This window comes from Ursus americanus, chromosome 26 (genome assembly GCF_024610735.1).
Source record: "Ursus americanus isolate L20-20 chromosome 26, mUrsAme1.1.p, whole genome shotgun sequence".
Lineage (NCBI taxonomy): Eukaryota > Metazoa > Chordata > Mammalia > Carnivora > Ursidae > Ursus > Ursus americanus.
The window spans coordinates 42312641-42331644 of NC_142152.1; the positions used below are offsets into that span (position 1 = coordinate 42312641).

Below are 19004 nucleotides of genomic sequence, written 5' to 3' on the forward strand. Positions count from 1 at the left end.
AGTCGGTCCTGCGCGCCGGCGCGCGGGCGCCTTTGAGCCCGGCAAACGCGGCGGTGGCGGCGATGGGGCGAGGCCTGGAGGCTGTGGGTCGCGCTGGGCCACGTCCCGCCAGCTGTAGAAGTTGTTGCCATCCTTTTCAGACGTGCCTTTTCCACGCCTGACTTGTCTCCCTGCTCTCTCCGTCCCGCACCTGCGCCGCGTGTGCCGGCCAGCAGCCGTCACTGCAGCCCCACTCCCCCTTCCGAGACTGGGCTCAGCTCTCCCGGCCGGCCACTCGCCGCCGCTGGCGCACCGGTACCGCTGAGGAGGCCCCGGGAGCCGGAGCGCTGCGAGGGAGGGGGGTGGGACCCGGGCCGCGCGCAGGGGCGGGGCCGCGGCGGAGAGCGTTAGGGCACGTGAAGGCGCCTCGGCCAATGGCAGGGCGTCTGGAGGCCAGCGGGGCGGGGTCCGCGCGGGGGAGGGGAGGGGGTGGCCGGGGGCCTGGGGGAGGGGCGGGCCGGGGCGGGCCGGGGGAGGGGCGGAGAGACGCCGCCGCCGCCGCCGCCGCTGCCGCCGCCGCCGCCGCTGCGGCTGCCGCAGCCTGTGGGAGCCTGGAAAAGGGGAAGTGCGAGCGAGCGAGCGACTCAGTCCCCGGGCGGCGGCGGCGGCAGCGGCGGCGGCGGCCGGGGGTCGCGACGGCCGGGGCGGGCGCGCTGCTGCTGCTGCTGCGGGGGGCAGGCGGTGGCAGTCCGCACCAGCCATGCCGAATAAAAACAAGAAGGAGAAAGTGAGTCCGGGCCCGGGCCGCCGGACTGGCCGGGGAGGGGAAGGGGCTGCGCGGAGGGCGGGCGGGGAACTGCTCGGGAGCGGGGTGCGGCGGGCTTCAGGTCCCGAGGGCGCAGGAGCGCCGCTCGGGGGCGCCGGGGCCCAGGCAGGGCTGGGGTCCCGACGGCCCCGGGCGGGGTGGGGGCGGCGTGGGCGCCCGCCCCCGGGCAGCGCGCGCGGTGGGCGTGAGGGGGCAAGTGCGGTCGCGGAGGTGGTTGATCTAGGCTCGAAGACGCCTGGGCAGAGGCTCGAAGGGTGGTGGGCTGCAGGCGCCTGGAGGGACCCCGGGCCGGGGTGGAAGGGGAGCGAATAGACCCCGCTTCACGCTGGTGAAGAATTGTCTGCTCTCCTGAGGGACGCTCTGGGGCTCTGAAATACTATTATTATCCTGGGTGGCGGCGGTGATGGCTGTGAGTGTGCTGCGTTGCATTTGGGGGTGGTGGGGGGATACGTTTCTGCTCCAGGTGGAGCTCCTAGCTTCTCAGAGTCACCCCAGAAATCCCGGCTCGCGGGGTTTACGGTGGGAGGCCAGAATGGGATGCGATGTGGATCCATCAAAATGCCGAGAGCACCTAAATGTGGGTTTATCTGTTTCTGCTTGAAGTTTTCAACGCTCGATACAGATCAAGAAAACAAGGAGGATCTGAATTGGGGTTGGGGGTGTCGCATCGCAGTATTGTATCTCTAACGTGAGGGAGAATTTCTTGGTATTGATTAAAATTATCAGAAGTTCCAGTTAAATTGTGTAAATCCGTTTTAAAACTGCATTTTGGTTTATCTGATGTTTAGCAGTCTAAAAATTGAGAAGCCTAATTGATTTGCTTGATGTTTCCCAGGAATCACCAAAAGCAGGGAAAAGTGGAAAAAGTTCAAAAGAAGGACAAGACATAATAGAACCAGAGGTAACTGCTCTCAAATATTCCCTTTCCGTTTTTTTCATGAACACCTTCTAACTAAGGGCAGAAAAACAGCGTGGTGAAAACCAGGCTCTTCTAGAATGTTTCCCTGCATGAGATTTTCTTCCAGTCTCCTTCATAACCTGAAATTTTAGTTCTTTGGGTTTTTATTCAGTCTGGGAAAATACGGATGTGTTTATGGAAGTTGTGTCTGTGTAGCTGGTATTTTCAAGTTCATAACCCCCCACCTCAAATCTAGCTGCTCTCCTCCAGAGACTCGTTTCACCCCAGTTGTTCATGCTCCTTTTAGCTTTCAGATCCTCCCCTTCCTTCCTTTGCAAGCCCACGGCCAGCTCAGGTCCGTCTCTCTCAGTGGCTCCTCCTTCTATCACCTTTGCTTCCCTGATGTGGTCTTTGCTGCTTGGGTCTCATACTGGCTGCTCTGTGGATGTCTGATTCCCATAGCCTCTTTCCCCAATGGTGTTGGTACCTTTCAGTTTAGCTAGTTTGGGTATTTTTATACAATCTTCTGTCATCTTTTACTTGTTTTCTCTCTGCGTTGGCCAGTTCTGACTTCCTTTACTTCTCAACTGTGGGCTCATTGAAGAACAGCCGGCATGGTCAGTGAGGACGGTGTCTACCTGGTGGGGTTGATGGCGTTCCTTGGCACCGTTGTGCTTTGAGAATATTTGCAGTGCCAGCACTTTGCCTTTGCCTTTTCTTCCTTGTGAGTAGTTGTTGAACTAGAGCCCCTCAGGCTAAGGATCCAGGAGCTGTCTGGACGCAGGCAGAGCTAATAGGCCCTTTTGGATCATTGGTAGCAGAGAAGCAGCTTGATTTTAGTGTCATGTTCTCCAGAGCTGGATCACTGAGGTTTCCAGTCTTATCACAGATGACATTAATTTGCAAGTGTCAGACCCCTTCCTGTAAGTCAAATTAGAATGAGTTCAGTGTTGTCTGGGGAAACACAGTTAACTGGTGATTATAGGCAGTAGCCTTTTTTTTTTTTTAAGCCCCCGGGGCAGGGGGTTTGGGAAGGTATCTTTTCCTTATCATTTGGTGCTTTCTAAGCCTCCCTCCTCTTCAGCAGGTGGTTTGTTCCAGCAAATCTGTCGCCCTCCCCAAAGAAAAAAGCAGAAATCCAAAAGGTTCCTTAAATATCAGTAGTTGGGAATTATTGGTGCCAGTCTTTTCTCTGCCTTGTCTTTATAGCAGATAATCAGGTTTTACTGTGGTATTCTTGCTTTTGACTTCCTTCCATGTCACTTTTTTTACATAATTGATTTAAGTGAAATTTAGTCACTCTGCAAGGGTGTATGCATCTTCTTTCCTTTTGTTTACTGATGTTTCATTAAAACTGCTAAGGCTTCCAGTGCTCCCCCAACCTTGCTCGCTCACACGCCTGTCTCCTCTTACCGTTAATGTGACAAAGAGTAGCCGTGTATATGGTTCATTTATTCCCGTTTTAGCAGAAAGAACCAGACTATCAGGGTGGATAATGTTAAGTTTGAACCTGAAAAGTTCATCAGTTAACTTGAAGAAAACAGAACCACTAGAATGTAAAATGCATGTGTTTAAGGTGGTTTGGGTTCCTAGACTGTCAGTTGCTTAAGACTCTTGAGGTGTGGCCTGCAGTGCCTGAGTGTCATGCCCCACTTGTCTTTTTGTATTTTTTCTAGTGCTACTGTCTAAGAGCTGGAGCTACAGAGCTTGAAATTACCACCGAAAAATACTGAAATGGTGGGCCCTTCACTACTTCTCATAAGGATACCAGAGGCAACATGGCATGTTAAGCATGGCAGTTGGCAGATGACTGTGTAAATTATTTTGCGGGAGTACAAATTGAGGCACTTCAGTTCATCTGAACTTTGGGTTGAGCCTGACTTTGTTCATTGTCGGTTCCCTCCTCAGTCTTCATCTCGCTTCTTCACCTGTGGCTCCAGCCAGTTACCAAACACGGTTGGCCCGCTCAGGTGCATGAAGCCCTCATTGCACACTCTTTTCCTCTCCTGGCAACGTTACTCTGAACTTGAATATTTTTAACCTGAACCGTTCAAATAGGACCGCTGTTCCCGTGCTGCCTTTCAGACCTGTTCAGTGTCATGTCACCTTCACAGCCGGCTCTCGCTCGGGTCTGCCTGTGAACTCACCTGTGTGGGGGCAGTTACCCCATTCGGGACTTCCCAGCCTGAGGGACATGCAGCACAAGTGTCCGTCCTGAGCAGAGTAGCCAGGCTTGGGAAATCATCTCAGCAGAGAAAACGTGAAAAGAACGTGGCCTATGTTTGGTTGACTTAACACACCACTTCAAGACTGGAAAAGGTCCTTATACTCAAATCCTGGCTGGGTATAACCTAGCCTCACGGAGCACAAGGGAACAAGTGGCTTATACTACAGAACACTTTTTGGTTAAAACAAAGGAACATTTGATGGCACAGGGTTTTTAGTAAGGAAGATGAAGTCCTGCGGTAAAGGATAGGGTGGTATGGGGAAGGTATTTTAACCTGGGGATTAAATAGAAAAAAATGCTGACTCCTGAGTGCCATAAGTCATGTCACCTAACTTCTGTGGCCCTGTTTCCTCACCTCTAAAAACATGGGGAGTTTCAGATTTGACCATTTTTAACTATATGGGATAGACTAGTCATGACCCCTCTTGAAAGAAGTTTTCCCTGCGAGATGTATGGCAGAATATATCTTCCGATGAAACCAAATACCATTAAAGGTCGTAACTGCCGCTGTGCACATTTTTCTAGAAATTTCTGCTCCTTGAATGATGTGTATTGGTACTTTTTTTTTGTTTTATTCTTTTTCAAATAGGATGTTTAAATTCGACTTATCCACATGTGTCCTGGAAGCAGAAGTTTCTACCCAGTACTTACGGGTTTATTTCATGGCACATTTTTAAGGCCGCAGGTGGGCTCGTGGGACTTAGGAGACTGACGGTGGGAACTCCGCTCTGAGCAGCTGTTCTCAGTGTCACATTCCAAGCTGTGCAAACATAACTAGGCCCACTTGATGAATATTTAGAATCTTCATCCGTCGCTCAGATTTCTAAAGTCCATTTTGGAAGATGAGACCATCCCATGGTGTTTTTTTATAGTAGCTGTTTTAATTTGTATACTGTGTCCAAAGTTATGTTTTTATAAGTGTTAATGCTGTCTGTAAAGTGATTTGTTTTAAGCACATTAAAGGTTGTTTTGAGCGCTGTTCTCTGGTCACATATGTTACATATCCTGCTTCAGCTTAGTCTTGTTTGAAAGTCTCTACCGCAACTCTGACATAATATCTGAAAGCTGAATGGTCTTGTCTCCAACTTGTTAGCTTATTTTGACACCTTCTACCCTTAGTCATAACGTTTTTCTCTCTATAATCTGTACCTTTACATCCCCTCCAACCTGCCTCGGTGTTGCAGAGACAGGGAGCCAGACTTGCTGGGGTCCCACAGGCGAAGCTGGTGGAGTCACACTTGAGAAATTAAACCTAAAATGTCAAAAATAGTAATTCGTCTAACAGTAACACCCATTACATGGTCACAGAAATAACATTTTTGTGAAAAGTATCTTGTCACTCAGCTGCGTAGCAGGAATTTGAACCTGAGTGTTGGAGGACCGTGGAAGTGGTTTGTTGGTAGGCGTGTTTGCTGGGGAGGCGGCTGTGATCACCTCCAAAGAGGAGAGTCCCCGGCTCCCCTCCTCCGAAACACCAGAGCTACTGTCTGCAGGCTGCATTCTGAGCTCGCGCTGTCACTGGGGCCTCCCCTGCCACACTGCCCATCATTCTTTCCCGACTTTTTTCCCCACAACCCTAAACTGGACTCCAGTGAAACTCAGAGAGGACCCAGAGGACCAGTACTTTAATTTTTTTTTTTTGAAGTGCTTAAGTGACAATTGCATGGGGGTGGAATTCCCTGCTTCGATTACCACGTCTTGGCCCGCTTTCCCAGCCACTCTGCGTAGTCTTTGCGCAGAGCCCTGATGTTCGGGAAGGATGGAGGCTCTGCAGAGGATAATCAGCTGTGGGTTGGGGGGCATATGAGTTAGGAGCAGGTTCTGTGAGTTTCCTGTCCCTTCCCAGTGCTCGCTCCTCCTCCATGTCACCGTGCGACTAGCTGGGCACTTGGCAGACCCTAAGTGCCTCCCAGGTGAGACCTGCTGGCCTGAGCAGGCGCCCCACCTTCAGCGCCATTGACGGTGGGCCAGATGCTTCCCTGAGGCGCTGCCCTGTGGTCTGTGCACTGGAGGATGGTTGCCAGCACCTGGCCCTCCCCACTAGATGCCGGTGGCCCCACACCCCCTCCAGTTTTGACAAGCAAAGGTGTCTCCAGACATTGCCAAATGTTTCCTGGAGGGCAAAATGGCCCCCAGTGAGACCAGAGCTCTAGAAAGACCCTTCCACAAAGTATGTACGTCAGCTTGCAAATCATGCCTGATACATATTCTTCCTTTAGCAGTGTTCAAACCAAAGGGGCATCAGCACCCTTTTATGCTCGTAAAAATTAGGATCCCAAAGAGCTTTCATTTAGGTTCATTTTAGCTGATAACTTTTCTTACTAGAAATTAAAACCGAAGTTTTTAAAATATTCGTTAATTCATCTAATAGTAACACACCCAGTACCTGTTAGCGTGAATCGCATGTTTTTACAAGAAATAACTATTCACAAAAATTTACTGAGAAAAATGGCATTGCACCATGTTTTTCAAACTTCGTTAATGTCTGGCTTAATAAAAGCTGGCTGGCTCCTTGCGTCCGCTCCTGCATTTAGTCTGTTTTGATATCCAGTGCCTTGTAGCCTGTGAAAACTTGACCTAATGATGTTTATAAAGGCACATCATGGCTTTGTGTTATCATAAAAGCACAGACCCCAGAAAGTGTCTACAGGACCCCTAAGGGTCCCCAGACCTTGCTTTGGGGGGTATCCTCTCCATGCTCTTCACTGCCTGCCTTAGTCCCTTCGTCGTCTTAGCTCCAACTCGGGTTCATTTATTCTGAAATTTAAGGGAAGCTTTTCTCACTATCTTGGCCCCTCTTTTTTCCGTCTTTTAAATCTGAATAGCAATTATTGGCTCTACCAGTTACTTACCATTTATACTGCCTTGGACGACTTGTTTACCTCGATTCGCCTCCCCAACTAGATTAAGTACTCGAGGACAGCGATTTAACTTGATTCTTCTCTGCACTTGCCATGGCTGTGAGGACCTGGAGGCCAGAAGTGTTTGTCGGTGGATTTTAATAGTGCTCAGGAAGAAGGGGAGCTTCACATCTATGAGCTTGCTGGGTTTTCTGATGTGGTAAATTAGAAGGGAAGAAAAAAATCTCTCGTTTCTTTATCTTTCGATCCTCTAAGGAAATTTTGATGCAAAGTTTCCTTTCAGTATAATCTGTTTTAAATAAATAGCAGTGGGCTAAAACAGAAGATGATGGTACTTGGGTCTTTTTCTAATGTCCTGTGAAAGTTTTAAGAAGAGGGTTTTTGGTTTTGGTTTTGCTTTTGCTTTGCGCCGGAGGTCGGTGGTAAGATGTACAGTTTCATCAGATCTTATTTTAATTAAAGCAGTTCAAACTAAGATTTCCCTTTAAATATAAGGTTTCCAATATGATCTTCAGTACTTTGTAATTTTTGTTTTGAGTTTATTTTGAGAATTTTTCTCAGTGGAACATACATATACACTTGACCCTTGAACAACATGGGGATTAGGGGGTGCCAATCCCCCCCACACACACAGCAAAAAATCTGTTGTATAACTATTAAGTCCCCCAGAACTTAACTACTAGTAGCCCTCTGTTGACGGGTAGCCTTGCCGATAACATAAACAGCCAATTAATGCATGTTTGGTGTGGTACGGTTATTGTATACTGTATTCTTATAATAAGAAGGAAGCCAGAGAAAAGAAAATGCTAAGAAAATCATAACAGGGGGCGCCTGGGTAGCGCAGTCGTTAAGCGTCTGCCTTCGGCTCAGGGCGTGATCCCGGGGTGCTGGGATCGAGTCCCACATCAGGCTCCTCGGCTACGAGCCTGCTTCTTCCTCTCCGACTCCCCCTGCTTGTGTTCCCTCTCTCGCTGGCTGTCTCTCTGTCACATAAATAAATAAAAAATCTTAAAAAAAAAAAAGAAAATCATAACAGAAAATACATTTAAGTGTAGTGTATTTATTGAAAAAAATTCACGGAAGTGGGCCCACGCAGTTCAAACCTGTGTTATTTAAGGGTGAAGTGTATATTTTAAAAAAACATTTTATGAGTTTTATATACATGTTAGAAACTTTGTTTTGATCGTCTTGTTCTGTCCAAGCACTGGGGGACATAAAAAGACTATGGTCCTCACCTGTTAAGAAATGAAGTGTTGACCGTTTCTGTTATTCACGAAGTGTCCCATCTGTTGCTCATGGGCGTTCGGTAGACTTGGGAGTAACTTGGCCCCCCCCTCCATCACACCCTGCAGCTACTGAAGACATGGGACAAGATGGAGCACGTTTCTTGTCAAGACCCCAACTGGAGGAGACAGATGCTTTAAAGCACTAAGCAAACACAGGGTCACCATTAAATTACGGAGCCCCAGAGAGCATGTTGGACCTAGTAGGGTGTGTGTTGCAGCTGGGAGCAGTCAGCATCCCGCTCCCTCTTCAGGAAAAGCTCTGCTACACGATACATAATTCTAGAAAGGGTTCAGTGAATTACGTGAAATAATTTATCAAGTGTTCCAGTTCGCGGAAGAAGCACAGAGCTCCGCTGTTAGAGCAGTTGCGGAGTGAGTGCACGCCTGTAGCCCTGCGTGTCAGGGTGGGGAGCTTTCCACCTGCATGTGCCGCGTGAGTCAGTCTGCCACCAACATGAATCACAGTGATATTTCCCCAAGTCACAGGGAAAATTCATGTGAAAGATTTCAACCATAAAAAGTCTGCAGCATTTCCTTGAAACATCAGGTGCCCAGCAAGGTCAGGGCCCGATGGTGTCTGGTTTGACACAACGTTACAGGTAATGATCTTGCACCTTCCTGTCAGTGTGTTGTGTCAGCCAAGACTTCCCAGGGCCCTGCTTCTGCTCGAGTTTGGGAAGGGCCAGGGCGGGAAGCCCAAGAGCTTCCCAGATCCAAATCCAAGCAATGCTGTCATCTTCATTTCCTCCACCTGGGGGAGTGAGAGGACAAGGCCAGAGTCAAATGAGGGGGCGTGCTGGGGAGGGGGGAAGGGGGTAATTAGTTTGAGGACACTGGATCTCCTTCATCTGCAGTATTTCAAATATCGAGATGAGATTTAGCAGGGCTCTAAAGGGATGGCAGCTCTGAGCTCGTGCTGTTCTTGCCCAGCGGGAACACCAGAATGCCTGGAGGATGCTCGCCATTAGCCACATGTGGCCCTCAAAATGGATGAAAATCAAATTAAATTTAAAAATGCAGCTCCTTAGTCATACGAGCCACATTTCCAGTGCTTGGGAGCTGCATGTGGCTGGCGGCCACTGGACAGCAGCTAAACACCATATCTTCCAGAATAATTCCAACTTGAGTGTGTGTAACTTATTTTAACTCCGTCAGCTATCACTCTTAATACGAAATACCAAATTGAGAAGGAAGTGCATGCAATTAGGGGAAAAGGGGACGGTGGAAGAGAAGGGAATTGAGGGGTGAGAAGGAGGAGGCCCTGCTCACCACAGGCCTGCCTGCGTGGTAAAGAGGGGCAGCTGGTACGCAGACAAGGCCGCACAGTCTCCCGAGGGAGTAGGCTTAGGGAGATCCAGGGACAACAATGTCCTTCCCATCCCCTTCAACATCTTTTCTAGATTTTTTTTAAACATTTTATTTATTTATTTGACAGAGATAGAGACAGCCAGCGAGAGAGGGAACACAAGCAGGGGAGTGGGAGAGGAGGAAGCAGGCTCCCAGCGGAGGAGCCTGATGTGGGGCTCGATCCCAGAACGCCGGGATCATGCCCTGAGCCAAAAGCAGACGCTTAAACAACTGAGCCACCTAGACGCCCCATCTAGATGTTTTATCTTTATGTGTTTCGGTGGTCGAAACACATATGGTTAAAAAATAAAATAGTACAAAAATCGATCCTCTCTCCTTCCACCTAATGCATGCTCTCAGGAGCAAAACTCCCCTGCTCTGCCGGTTAGCTCCGTGGTCCAGATCTTACAGGAAGGAGCATCGCGTGGCAGAGGCCAGGCCCTGGAGGACGGCGCCCTGTCCATCACGGGGGTGACCTTTCTATCTTCCCAAGTCATTTTTCTTCCCTGTAGGCCATCGCTTCCCCATCGCATGCTTCCCTCCAGGTGACTCATTCACAGTCACCCCACAGGCACACTCAGAGACCCTCCTGAGCGCTAAGGGCCCTCGTGCTGGGGGGGCAGCGTGGGACACACAGCAGGGCCCGTTTGCTTTCGCGCTGGTGGGCGTAAGGGGAGCCAGTGGCGTTTGGTCTCAGCCTGCAGAGCAGCGGCCCTGGGGCTCTCCATCCACGCCAGGAGCGCCCTCTGGTCACTGTGCTAGCAGAGCTGCTCGCGCGTTTCCAGAGGCTGCAGGAGATCCGGGGTGGTCTCATCGGGGAGAGGATGTTAAAGGTGACACCCGAATGTGACGCAGGAGCCAGTGGTGCCAAGACCCGGGGGAGGAGGGCATTCCAGCCAGAGGAAGTGGCCAGTGCAGAGGCCCGAGGGCGGAAGTGAGCTTGTGTGTCCGCTGGCAGGCAGTCTGGCTGAAGACAGATGAGGGCGTCTTGAGCCGAAGGGATAAAGTCAGAGGGGGCAGAGGCAAGGAAGGTCCAGTAGGATCTTGTCAGTGGCCCTTGGTAGGATTGGGGTTTTTCATTTTTAGGGTGATGGGGAGCCATGGAGGTGGTTTGAGCAGGGAGGGGGGATGATCTGACGAGTATTTAAAAAGCTCTCTGCCGCTGCTGTGTACAAGTAGAGGGGCAAGAATTGAAACCAGGGGACCCCCGGCAGCGGCCCATCAGGTGCCCAGGTTCCGCGTACCCAGAGCTGAGGCCCCAGCACAGTGGGCCATGGGCGCTGGACGTGGTGGGCTCGTCAGTTGACCGCTCACTTTACAGGCCAGAGCTGAGAGCTGGCTCTGTGGCTTCCGGCCCTGCAGGGCCAGGGTGCAGAGAGCTTGGCTCTGAGGGGCCGGCTCCAGAACTACCAGCCTTCCTGTTTCCTAGACAGCCTGGTTTCTTTGGAGACCACCTTTCTCGCCCTCATAACACTCGAGGCTGACCGTCACCAACTTCGGGGTTGTCCCAGCGCCACCCGTTGGAGAGAATCTTCTCCCATTGAGTGGTCTTGGCTGTCTTTATGCCAGCACCATACTCTTCAGACAAATGCACTTTTGGAAGATCTTACGAGGCGTGCAGATACGGGCTTCGCAAGCTCTGTGCCTCATGGTCTCTGGCCCAGAGTGCTGGCTGTGCATCGTACAATTGCAGAAGGGGGGGATTTTCGAAGATGTCAGAGAGTCGAATTGCTTGGATGTGGGACACAGGGGAGGCGGTGTCTGAAGTCCAGGGACCGAGCAAGATCCCAAGTCTGGCTCCACGGCTTCCTGCACAATCCCTCTGGGGAAGGGCCCTGCCGCACCCTGGGGTAGCAGCTGCTCAGGCCCCGGCCTACTTCGGGCTCAGGACAGCAGCTGGCTGCGAGGAGGCTGGGGGGCCCCAGCGACCGTCGGGGGCACAAGGAGAGTTCTGTGTGGGCAGTGCCCCCTCTGGGCACCGACCAGTACGTGTCCAGTGGGATGCTGGTACTCGGCGCTGAGGAGAAAGATGTGTTCAGAGCGTTTCTGTTCTCCAGGCCCCTGCCCTGCTCTGCTGTTCAGGGACCCCTTCAGGCCATCCTCACCTCCTTGGGCCTCACCTCCCTTCCTAGTGCTTCTTGCAGGTGACCTCGTATGTCTGCGCACACAGGACAGGCCAGGCAATCTCTCGCTCCCTGCTGGGCGTCAGACTGACAGCCGTCCTGTCCCATCCGTCCTCTGTTCTGTTGTCACTGCACGCCGGGGCCCAGATCCTGCTCCCCGCTCAGTTCTCGCTCAGCCGGACCTCCGCTCGGTGGCCTCCCCTGTCGGCATGCAGCGTGGTCAAGCCCTCGCCTTCCAGATGGTCCGAGGTCCCTGCTGTGGCGCTGCTGCTTGGCCTGACGCTCTTCTTCCCAGCCACCTTCTCGAAGTCATTACGGACACTCCAGGCCTCCCCACCTTGGCCTCAGCCAAGCAGCCTCTCCCCACTGCCCCACTGCCCTCAGCAGCCTCCACCAGCCCCAGGATACCAAGTCCAAGTCTGCAGACGTTGGCTTTGAGTGCCATTTCATGGGTTGACCTCCTCCTTCCTGAAAGGCTTTCTTCCCTCAGCCCCGTCCTCCTCAGGCCCCCGCCACCTCCACCTCTTCCACTCCACGCTCTGCTGGGCTGTCTCACTCATGGGGTGACTTCAGTGACCGTGCAGACGGGTAACTTCCAAGTTCACATCCAGCTTGCACAAGATGTCTGACAGCGGCCAGGCAGTGGCCAGGACACCAAGGACAGCACTCCAGCCCTTGTCCACAGAAAGAAGAGAGCGTCGTGGGGGAGTGAGGAGAGGCATCACCATGGTTTTTGCTCGGACCCAGTGTGCTCACGACCCACTTCTCGGCCCCTTTCTCCTTCCCGTCACGGTGCCTGCCCATCTGCTGGTTTCCCGTGTCCCCGCTGGCACTCTGCATCACCCATGCACCTGCCAGCCACTGGTCCAGTGCGGCCACCAGTCCCGTGTGTGGTCTGGACCATTCACCAAGTCTGCCTCCTCCCCTCCCATCCACAGTCCACACTGCCGTCCGAGGCGCCTTTTGAACGGGAAGATGGACTTGCACCCTCGCCCCACTCAGAGCCCCCCTGCATGGCTTCCAGGTGCCTGTCAGGTGAAGGTCAGACTCTGACCCGGGCTAGTGGGCTCTGCGGCGACAGTGGTCGCACTGAGCCCCCACCCTCAGCGGCCCTGCCTGAATGCTGTCCCCCAGCACACATGCACGTGCCCTCAGAGGGACCTCCCTGACCTGGCCGGTGCGGGGCAGTGCCCCACTCTCTCAGGACAGGCCAGCGAGGCATCCAAGCCCTCCTGGAGCTGACATCCCTTCGGGGGAAAGACAAAACAGCCACCTCATAGCAGAGCCCGGCCAGGCGGGCAGCAGCCCATGGAGCTGACTGCACGGTGCAGAGGCGTCAGGAAGCCGCACTCAGGGTGGGCAGTGTGACAGTGGGACCGAGGCACAGGGCTGGCCGGAGCAGGAGCTGGGGACCCGAGCATGGGGCTCTGTAGAGCACTGTGAAGCCAATAGGCTCGGAGCCCTGGGAAGTGACTACAGTGAGTTAGCCTGGGTGATGGGACCAGGTCTTCTTTCTAGAAGCTCACTCTGCCTGCCCTGAGGACAGTGCTCTGGGGGAGCGAGGCCAGCAGGGCCCACGCAGAGGAGCCGGTGGCTCCGAGCCCACAGGTCTTAGGGATAACTTTTGCTCTGGCCGACGTTTGAAGCCTCATCTCAGCGTGTGTCCTGCATGGGCCGTGGATGTGCATAGAGGCAGCTCTGTTTTGTGAGGTAGCCACATCACCCAATGCTGGTGTCCCAAGCTGTGTTGCAGGAGCTGGCCGGTCCCCTTCTGTCTGGGCGGGAGCAGCACGTGTGGAGCGCGGGCATTACAGAAGGCAGAAAGGAGGTGTCAACTTTACTAGACACGTGTATATAACTGAACATGGCCTAGGAAGACCTGTTTGTGACTGGGGAGTGAAAACGGGCTTTTGGGGAATTCTGGGGAGGAGGAGAGGTATGGACGGGGTTTTTAAGAAGAAGACCCAGCTTTCACGATCAGATGGAAAGAATGACAGATGTTAAGGACAACATCTGGGAAAATCCTTTCAGGGAAGAAGCTGCCGTCTGTGGGAGGGAGGGGAGCCCAGGCCCTCGCTCCCAGTTCAGATTCCTGTCTGCATGTGGGCGTCCTGCTCTTGGAAAACTCTTCCCAAATATTCCTAAGCACCTTATTTAAAAATAAAGCTGCTCTGACTTCTTAGTAAAAGTTCCACTCAAGGAGAAGAACAAATAGTTGGGGATTTAAGTTGGTGTGTCTGCTCTCCTAGCTCAGTGTGATTGGAAGAGACTCGGTAGGTTTGTGTTTCTAGGATGAGCTTGGTCGGCTTTTCAGAAGCACACACGCACATATGAACTCTGTTCCTTTCGGTGGACTGGAGGTGTGGGAGGACTGAGCAGTTTGCACAAAGAATCTTGACGGTCGATGCTAAGTTGACGCTCGCTGGGCGCCCTTGCCCCCGTGGGCCTGTACAGTTGTCTGCTGCACGTGCCCTCGACGCCCACCCACCTCTGCTTGGGTGTTTGCCCAAATCCTTCTCCCCTCACAAGTCAGCCACGTGTCCTCAGACAACCGAGGTATTGCAGCACAGTGCGGAGTTGAGCACTAAATCTGGAGCCTGGAGATGGACGCAAGGAGGGGGAGGCTAGAAAGAAGAGCATTCCCTGAGGCTTGAGGGACAAGCACTTTCCTGTCGCTCCTACTGATTGCTGAGGGCCGAGTGGTGTACAGGCAGAGAAGCAGCGAGGTGCCCGCTCTGTGAGATCCCTGTGGCTGCCGCGCAAATGACCACAGACTGATTATCTTACGGTCCCAGAGGTCAGAAGTCTGAAATGGGGCCGAGATCTAGATGTCAGCATGGCTAGTTCTTTCTGGAAGCCCTGGAGGAGAATCCGTTTCCAGGCCTCTTCCAGCTTCTAGAGGCCTCCGGCACTTCTTGGCTCATGGCCCCTTCCTCTGACTTCTTGCAGTCTCCCTGAGGCTCTCACCTCTGCTTTGTCATCTGCTTCTGTGTTGCCTCGTCTTGTCTTGTCGAAAACTGTGTGATTACATGGGGCCCATCCTGACACTCTGGGATCCCTACCTCATCACCGTTCCAAAGTCCCTTTTGCCAAGTAAGGAAGCCTATTCCAGGTTCCAGGAATTCGGATGTGAACATCTTTGGAGGGTCATTATCATCAGCCTATATATACATCAGCCTGTATGGAAAATGTTTAGAAGTAGAAAGTTTGAAGGAAAATGTGAGAAATGGGGTCTATCCATGAATACCTCGAAATCCAGCATTTCTAGAGGTGAGGTGTCGCTCAGACTCCAGCCACTTTACGGAATAGTGTTTATGGCGGAGTGAAGGGGGCTGTCCCTGAGCAAGACTCGTGCATATTTTCCAGATTCTAACTGTGCTGTAAAATACAACCGTTTGAGGTATGCATGTGTTTCTGTTTTTATTTTGGAAACAGATTTCCAGCAGGAAAAACAGCCTAGCTGCCACCCCATCGACAGTGTCTAACAAAATAAAAGTGCCAGTCCCTCAGCCCATAGTGAAGAAAGAGAAGCGGCAAAATTCCTCCAGGTTTAACGCCAGCAATAACAGAGAGCTTCAAAAACTACCGTCTTTAAAAGGTAACTTGTATTATTTGTCTTTTAAAAGTCAGAGTGTGCCCACTTAGGGAGAAGGAGTCACGTTGGGTAGTTGCCGGCTTCTTCTGCCTCTGCTGTGTTTGTGTTTTCTGTTCAGGTCTCGTTATTGAGGTTTGTTTTGTTGTTTTGTTTTCTCAATTAAATGCCACTAACTGATTTACCCAACTGATATTTCAGATTCCAGAGCTGTTTGAGATAAAAATGTAATCACGATTGTGTTCTGTGTAACACACTAGAAAAGCCAGAGGAGAGTCTTTAAATCTCTTTCTGTGAATCTTAACCAGGCTAGTTGGTGTTCCCTTCAAGTGATTCTCCTCTTGCACTTGTCACCTGTGAGCTCTAGATTCGGAAAGGAGCCATGCAAGGAAGTAGGTTTTAAAACCATGGTAGAGCCTCCTTGCTTTCCTGGTATTGTAGAAGTGAGAACTGTAATCTTAGTCCTTTGTGGACTTTCTTCTTATGTAAGACTCATTTGGGGCTTACGCTGCCCAGGGGTTTCCTATTTGACATTAGTCAGGGAAGGGTGCCCTTTGCTTTGAATTTCCCCCAAAATGGCACGGTTGCCTCTTTCCATCTGATGGTGTTCAATCCCTATAAGTACTCCCCTAGGAGATGTTGAGGTTGAAGTACATAAAATCAAGGAATGTAGGGTAAGGACCCCAAAGTCAAACATGAACCTCTGAAAACCTTCGTATTTACTAAAGTATAAGACTAGTGTAATAAAACATCCGACGTTTTTCGTACCTCCGGTTCATAACAGTGGGTCTTTCGCAAGATGTGTGAACCCAGAGCAGGAAGTGCATCATCCTTACAGGTGTGTTCCAGTGCCTTCCACGCTGCAGGGCGGATAGCAAGGGCTCAGTGCAGACGTGCCAGGCAGGGGGAGGGATGGAGGGAAGAACAGAGGAAGGAAGGGATGGAGGGAGGGAGGGAGGAATGTATGGATTCACAGATGCACTTCTGCCCCTCTCTGCTAGGAATCCAGGCTGTCCCTGCAGCTTACAGGGCATGAATCTGGCTTATATTTGGTTTAGCTTCGTTGTAGGTAATATGCATACTAACTCATGTTGGGGAGGGATGACTAGATGGAACATAGGAGATTTTCAAGACAGTGGACCTATTCTGTACGATACTAGGACAGTGAATACATGCAATTTGGCATTTGTCAAACCCCATAGAGTATATAACGCGAAGAACAAACCCTCTTGGAGAAACGATGGTATTTAGTTAATAATGATGTTGTCAGTATTGGCTCATCGTTGTAGCAAATGCACCCACACGAATGCAGAACGTTAATAATGGGAAACAGGTGGCCGGTGATATGGAAACTCTGTACTTCACATTCAGTTTTTCTGTAAGCCTTGAAGTCCGATAATTAAAAAAAAAAAAAAAAAAAAAACCCAGGGCTGCTATTGCGGTCTTCTGAGACCCTCCACTGCTGGATCTTTGACTTTTTCTTCCAGCCCTTAAAACTCCTCCACAGCAGTATTTTTGTTGTATTCTGTTGGCGATTTGGACTTACCCACGTATTTATCACTTTGTTCTTCATTCCTGCCTGCATTTCCAGCTTTCCTCCTGGGATCGCTTTCCTTCTGTTTCAATACGTCCTGTAGAATTTTCTTTAATGAGAGTCTAGAGGTGGCAAATTCTTTATTTATTTATCTAGAAAATATCTTTATCCCGCCCTCATTCTTGAAAGATGTTCCCTGAGGGTTGAGTTGCAGGTGGAGTTATTTTCCTTCAGAACCACAAAGATAAGCATTCCATCGCCTTCCACTCCCATTAGTGTCGGGAAACCAAAGTCAGTCTCTGAAGAGACCGGTTCTGCCCACTTCTCTGATTTTTGTCTGTCACGTTGATCTTTCAGGTGCTCCACTGCTGGGTGTCCAAACATGGGCTTCTTTATTATCGGTCGTTTTGGGGATCCGTTGTGCATCCACAGATCATTACCCTTCCTCAGGGCCGGGAGGTTCCCAGCCATTATGTCTTCTACACTCGTCTCTCTTTTTTCTTTGGCTTTCAACAAACACGTACTGGACTTTTTCATTTACTGTCTGTCTTTTTAATCCTCACCTGTATTTCTCACACTTTTGTGACTTCCCATGCTGTATTCTCGATGAGAGGGCCTCACATTATGTCTCATGAAGGACCAGTTTTCTTTTTCTTAATTTTCAACCCTCTGTGGAAGGTATACCTTCATAAAATACAGTGAAAGTAAATAACTGCACAAATGAAATATAAAATGCAGCCTTTTTGTGTTATTGTAGCCAGCGGACATAAAATTACCTTGCTGAGTTGCTATCAGAATCTCTAAACACCATGTTCCACTTCTGTTATCTTGCTGAGAATCCTCGGGGCTGATAGGATGTGCTGAACTCCCTTTGTTGAGCTTTTAATCTCAGATAGCCTTTTTCATTTACAGAATTTACATTTTTAATCCGTAGTATGAGTTTTTCCTATTTTCCTGTTCTCAGATAACACTCGCCGTTTCCGTGGGTGCAGTAAGGACAGCTGCTTCGCGGTCTGTGTCAGATGATGTGATCATCGTTATCAGAGTTTGTTGGCGACGTCTTAGTTCCTTGAGTACCTGACTATTTTCTAGTGTATGCTGGTCATCATACTCAACTATTTAAAATAAGTTAAAACCTAAAACGAAAGTACCTTCTTCTATAGGGATTTATTTTTGCTGCTTCTGCAAGATACCTGGGTCACTAGCAGTCTGGGAATATCGTAAATCAGAGCATGAGTTTATTATGACTTGTCAAATTAGTCAAGCCAGTTGTCCTGTAAAATATCCCACTTTTTCCCTGTAGTTCTGGTAAATAGAAACCTTTTTTTGGATGGAGTACATTAGACATGATGTTGTATGAGCCAGGAGACATTAGTTAGTGCAGGATATTCATTCAATCTGGGGACTGTTAGGGTGATGATGGATTGCTGTCCCGTCGGACCCTGACACCTCGCTCTGCAGCTGTGCTGTCCAGAGGTACTGGTGGCGGTCTGCAAGCTACGTTTTGGCACCCGCTGGTCTGTTCCCCACCAGCTCTTTGCTAATGCTGTGTATCCACGTGACAGCCCTTGCTTGAGTCAGCAGTGTCGCTAGAGAGAACATGGAACCTGGTGTTCTTTTGACAGCAGAGTTGTTTCTTACCAACTGGAGACATTTGGTTATCTTGACATATAGTTCCTGAAAGTCAGGATGGGCTTAAAGCTCTGCCTTTTGGTTACACTTTCCCTCAAATGGTGAGAATTAAAGATTTTTCTGGTTTTCTTTTTTTTTTTAATATCATTATGGACTTAGGTATTTTGATTTGATTTCAGTGTGCTTCAACCTACTAAAATCATTATTCTTTCTGATGTGTAGATGCATGATTTTAACCACTCGGTATTCTTTGCGCTAACACCTGTGTATCTTTTGTACATAGACGCATTTATTTTTGACTCCTTGATTTCTGACACAGTCAGATGTTCCCCCAGCCTCATTTTGTACGTTCTTTGCCCCAGACTTGGAATCGGCCATTTTCAAGGAGCCCTGATTCCTTTCAGCGGGGATTGACTTTGGAGACCAGAATCTGGATACTAGGGGTGCTTGTTGCTCTTGGACTGGTGTTGCTTTCAGGGGCTGTCAGTGGAGGGAGGTGGAATACGCATTAGTTATGCATTCATACTGATGTTTTCAGTTCAACCGTAACATGATGGTGTTTTTACGTGTTTCTTGAATCTTCAGGTTTGTATCTTTTACGCTGAAAAGTCTTTGTTTCGAACATCATCGATGTAGTTATTGCTATATCCTATTAAAATAATTCACAACAATAATACTGATATTATTACAAGAGTAGGA

At 50.1% G+C, this 19004-nt stretch overlaps 1 protein-coding gene across 11 annotated transcripts in view; it reads left to right on the plus strand.

The window, feature by feature from the left end:
* The first annotated feature begins 99 nt into the window (after positions 1 to 99).
* The window catches only part of PPP2R5C (protein phosphatase 2 regulatory subunit B'gamma), a 122098-nt gene continuing 103193 nt past the window's right edge, over positions 100 to 19004 (plus strand). For 3 of the 11 annotated variants that reach the window (XM_045775408.2, XM_045775411.2, XM_045775410.2), the window contains exons 1-3: positions 553 to 766; positions 1641 to 1706; positions 14983 to 15145. In XM_045775408.2, the coding sequence (XP_045631364.1) occupies positions 740 to 766; positions 1641 to 1706; positions 14983 to 15145 (256 nt within the window). In that variant the 5' untranslated portion in view covers positions 553 to 739. Of the gene's footprint in view, positions 295 to 551; positions 767 to 1640; positions 1707 to 14982; positions 15146 to 19004 lie in introns of those variants that run through there. The other 8 variants (XM_087856224.1, XM_045775415.2, XM_045775414.2 and 5 more) reach the window with 5 other exon arrangements.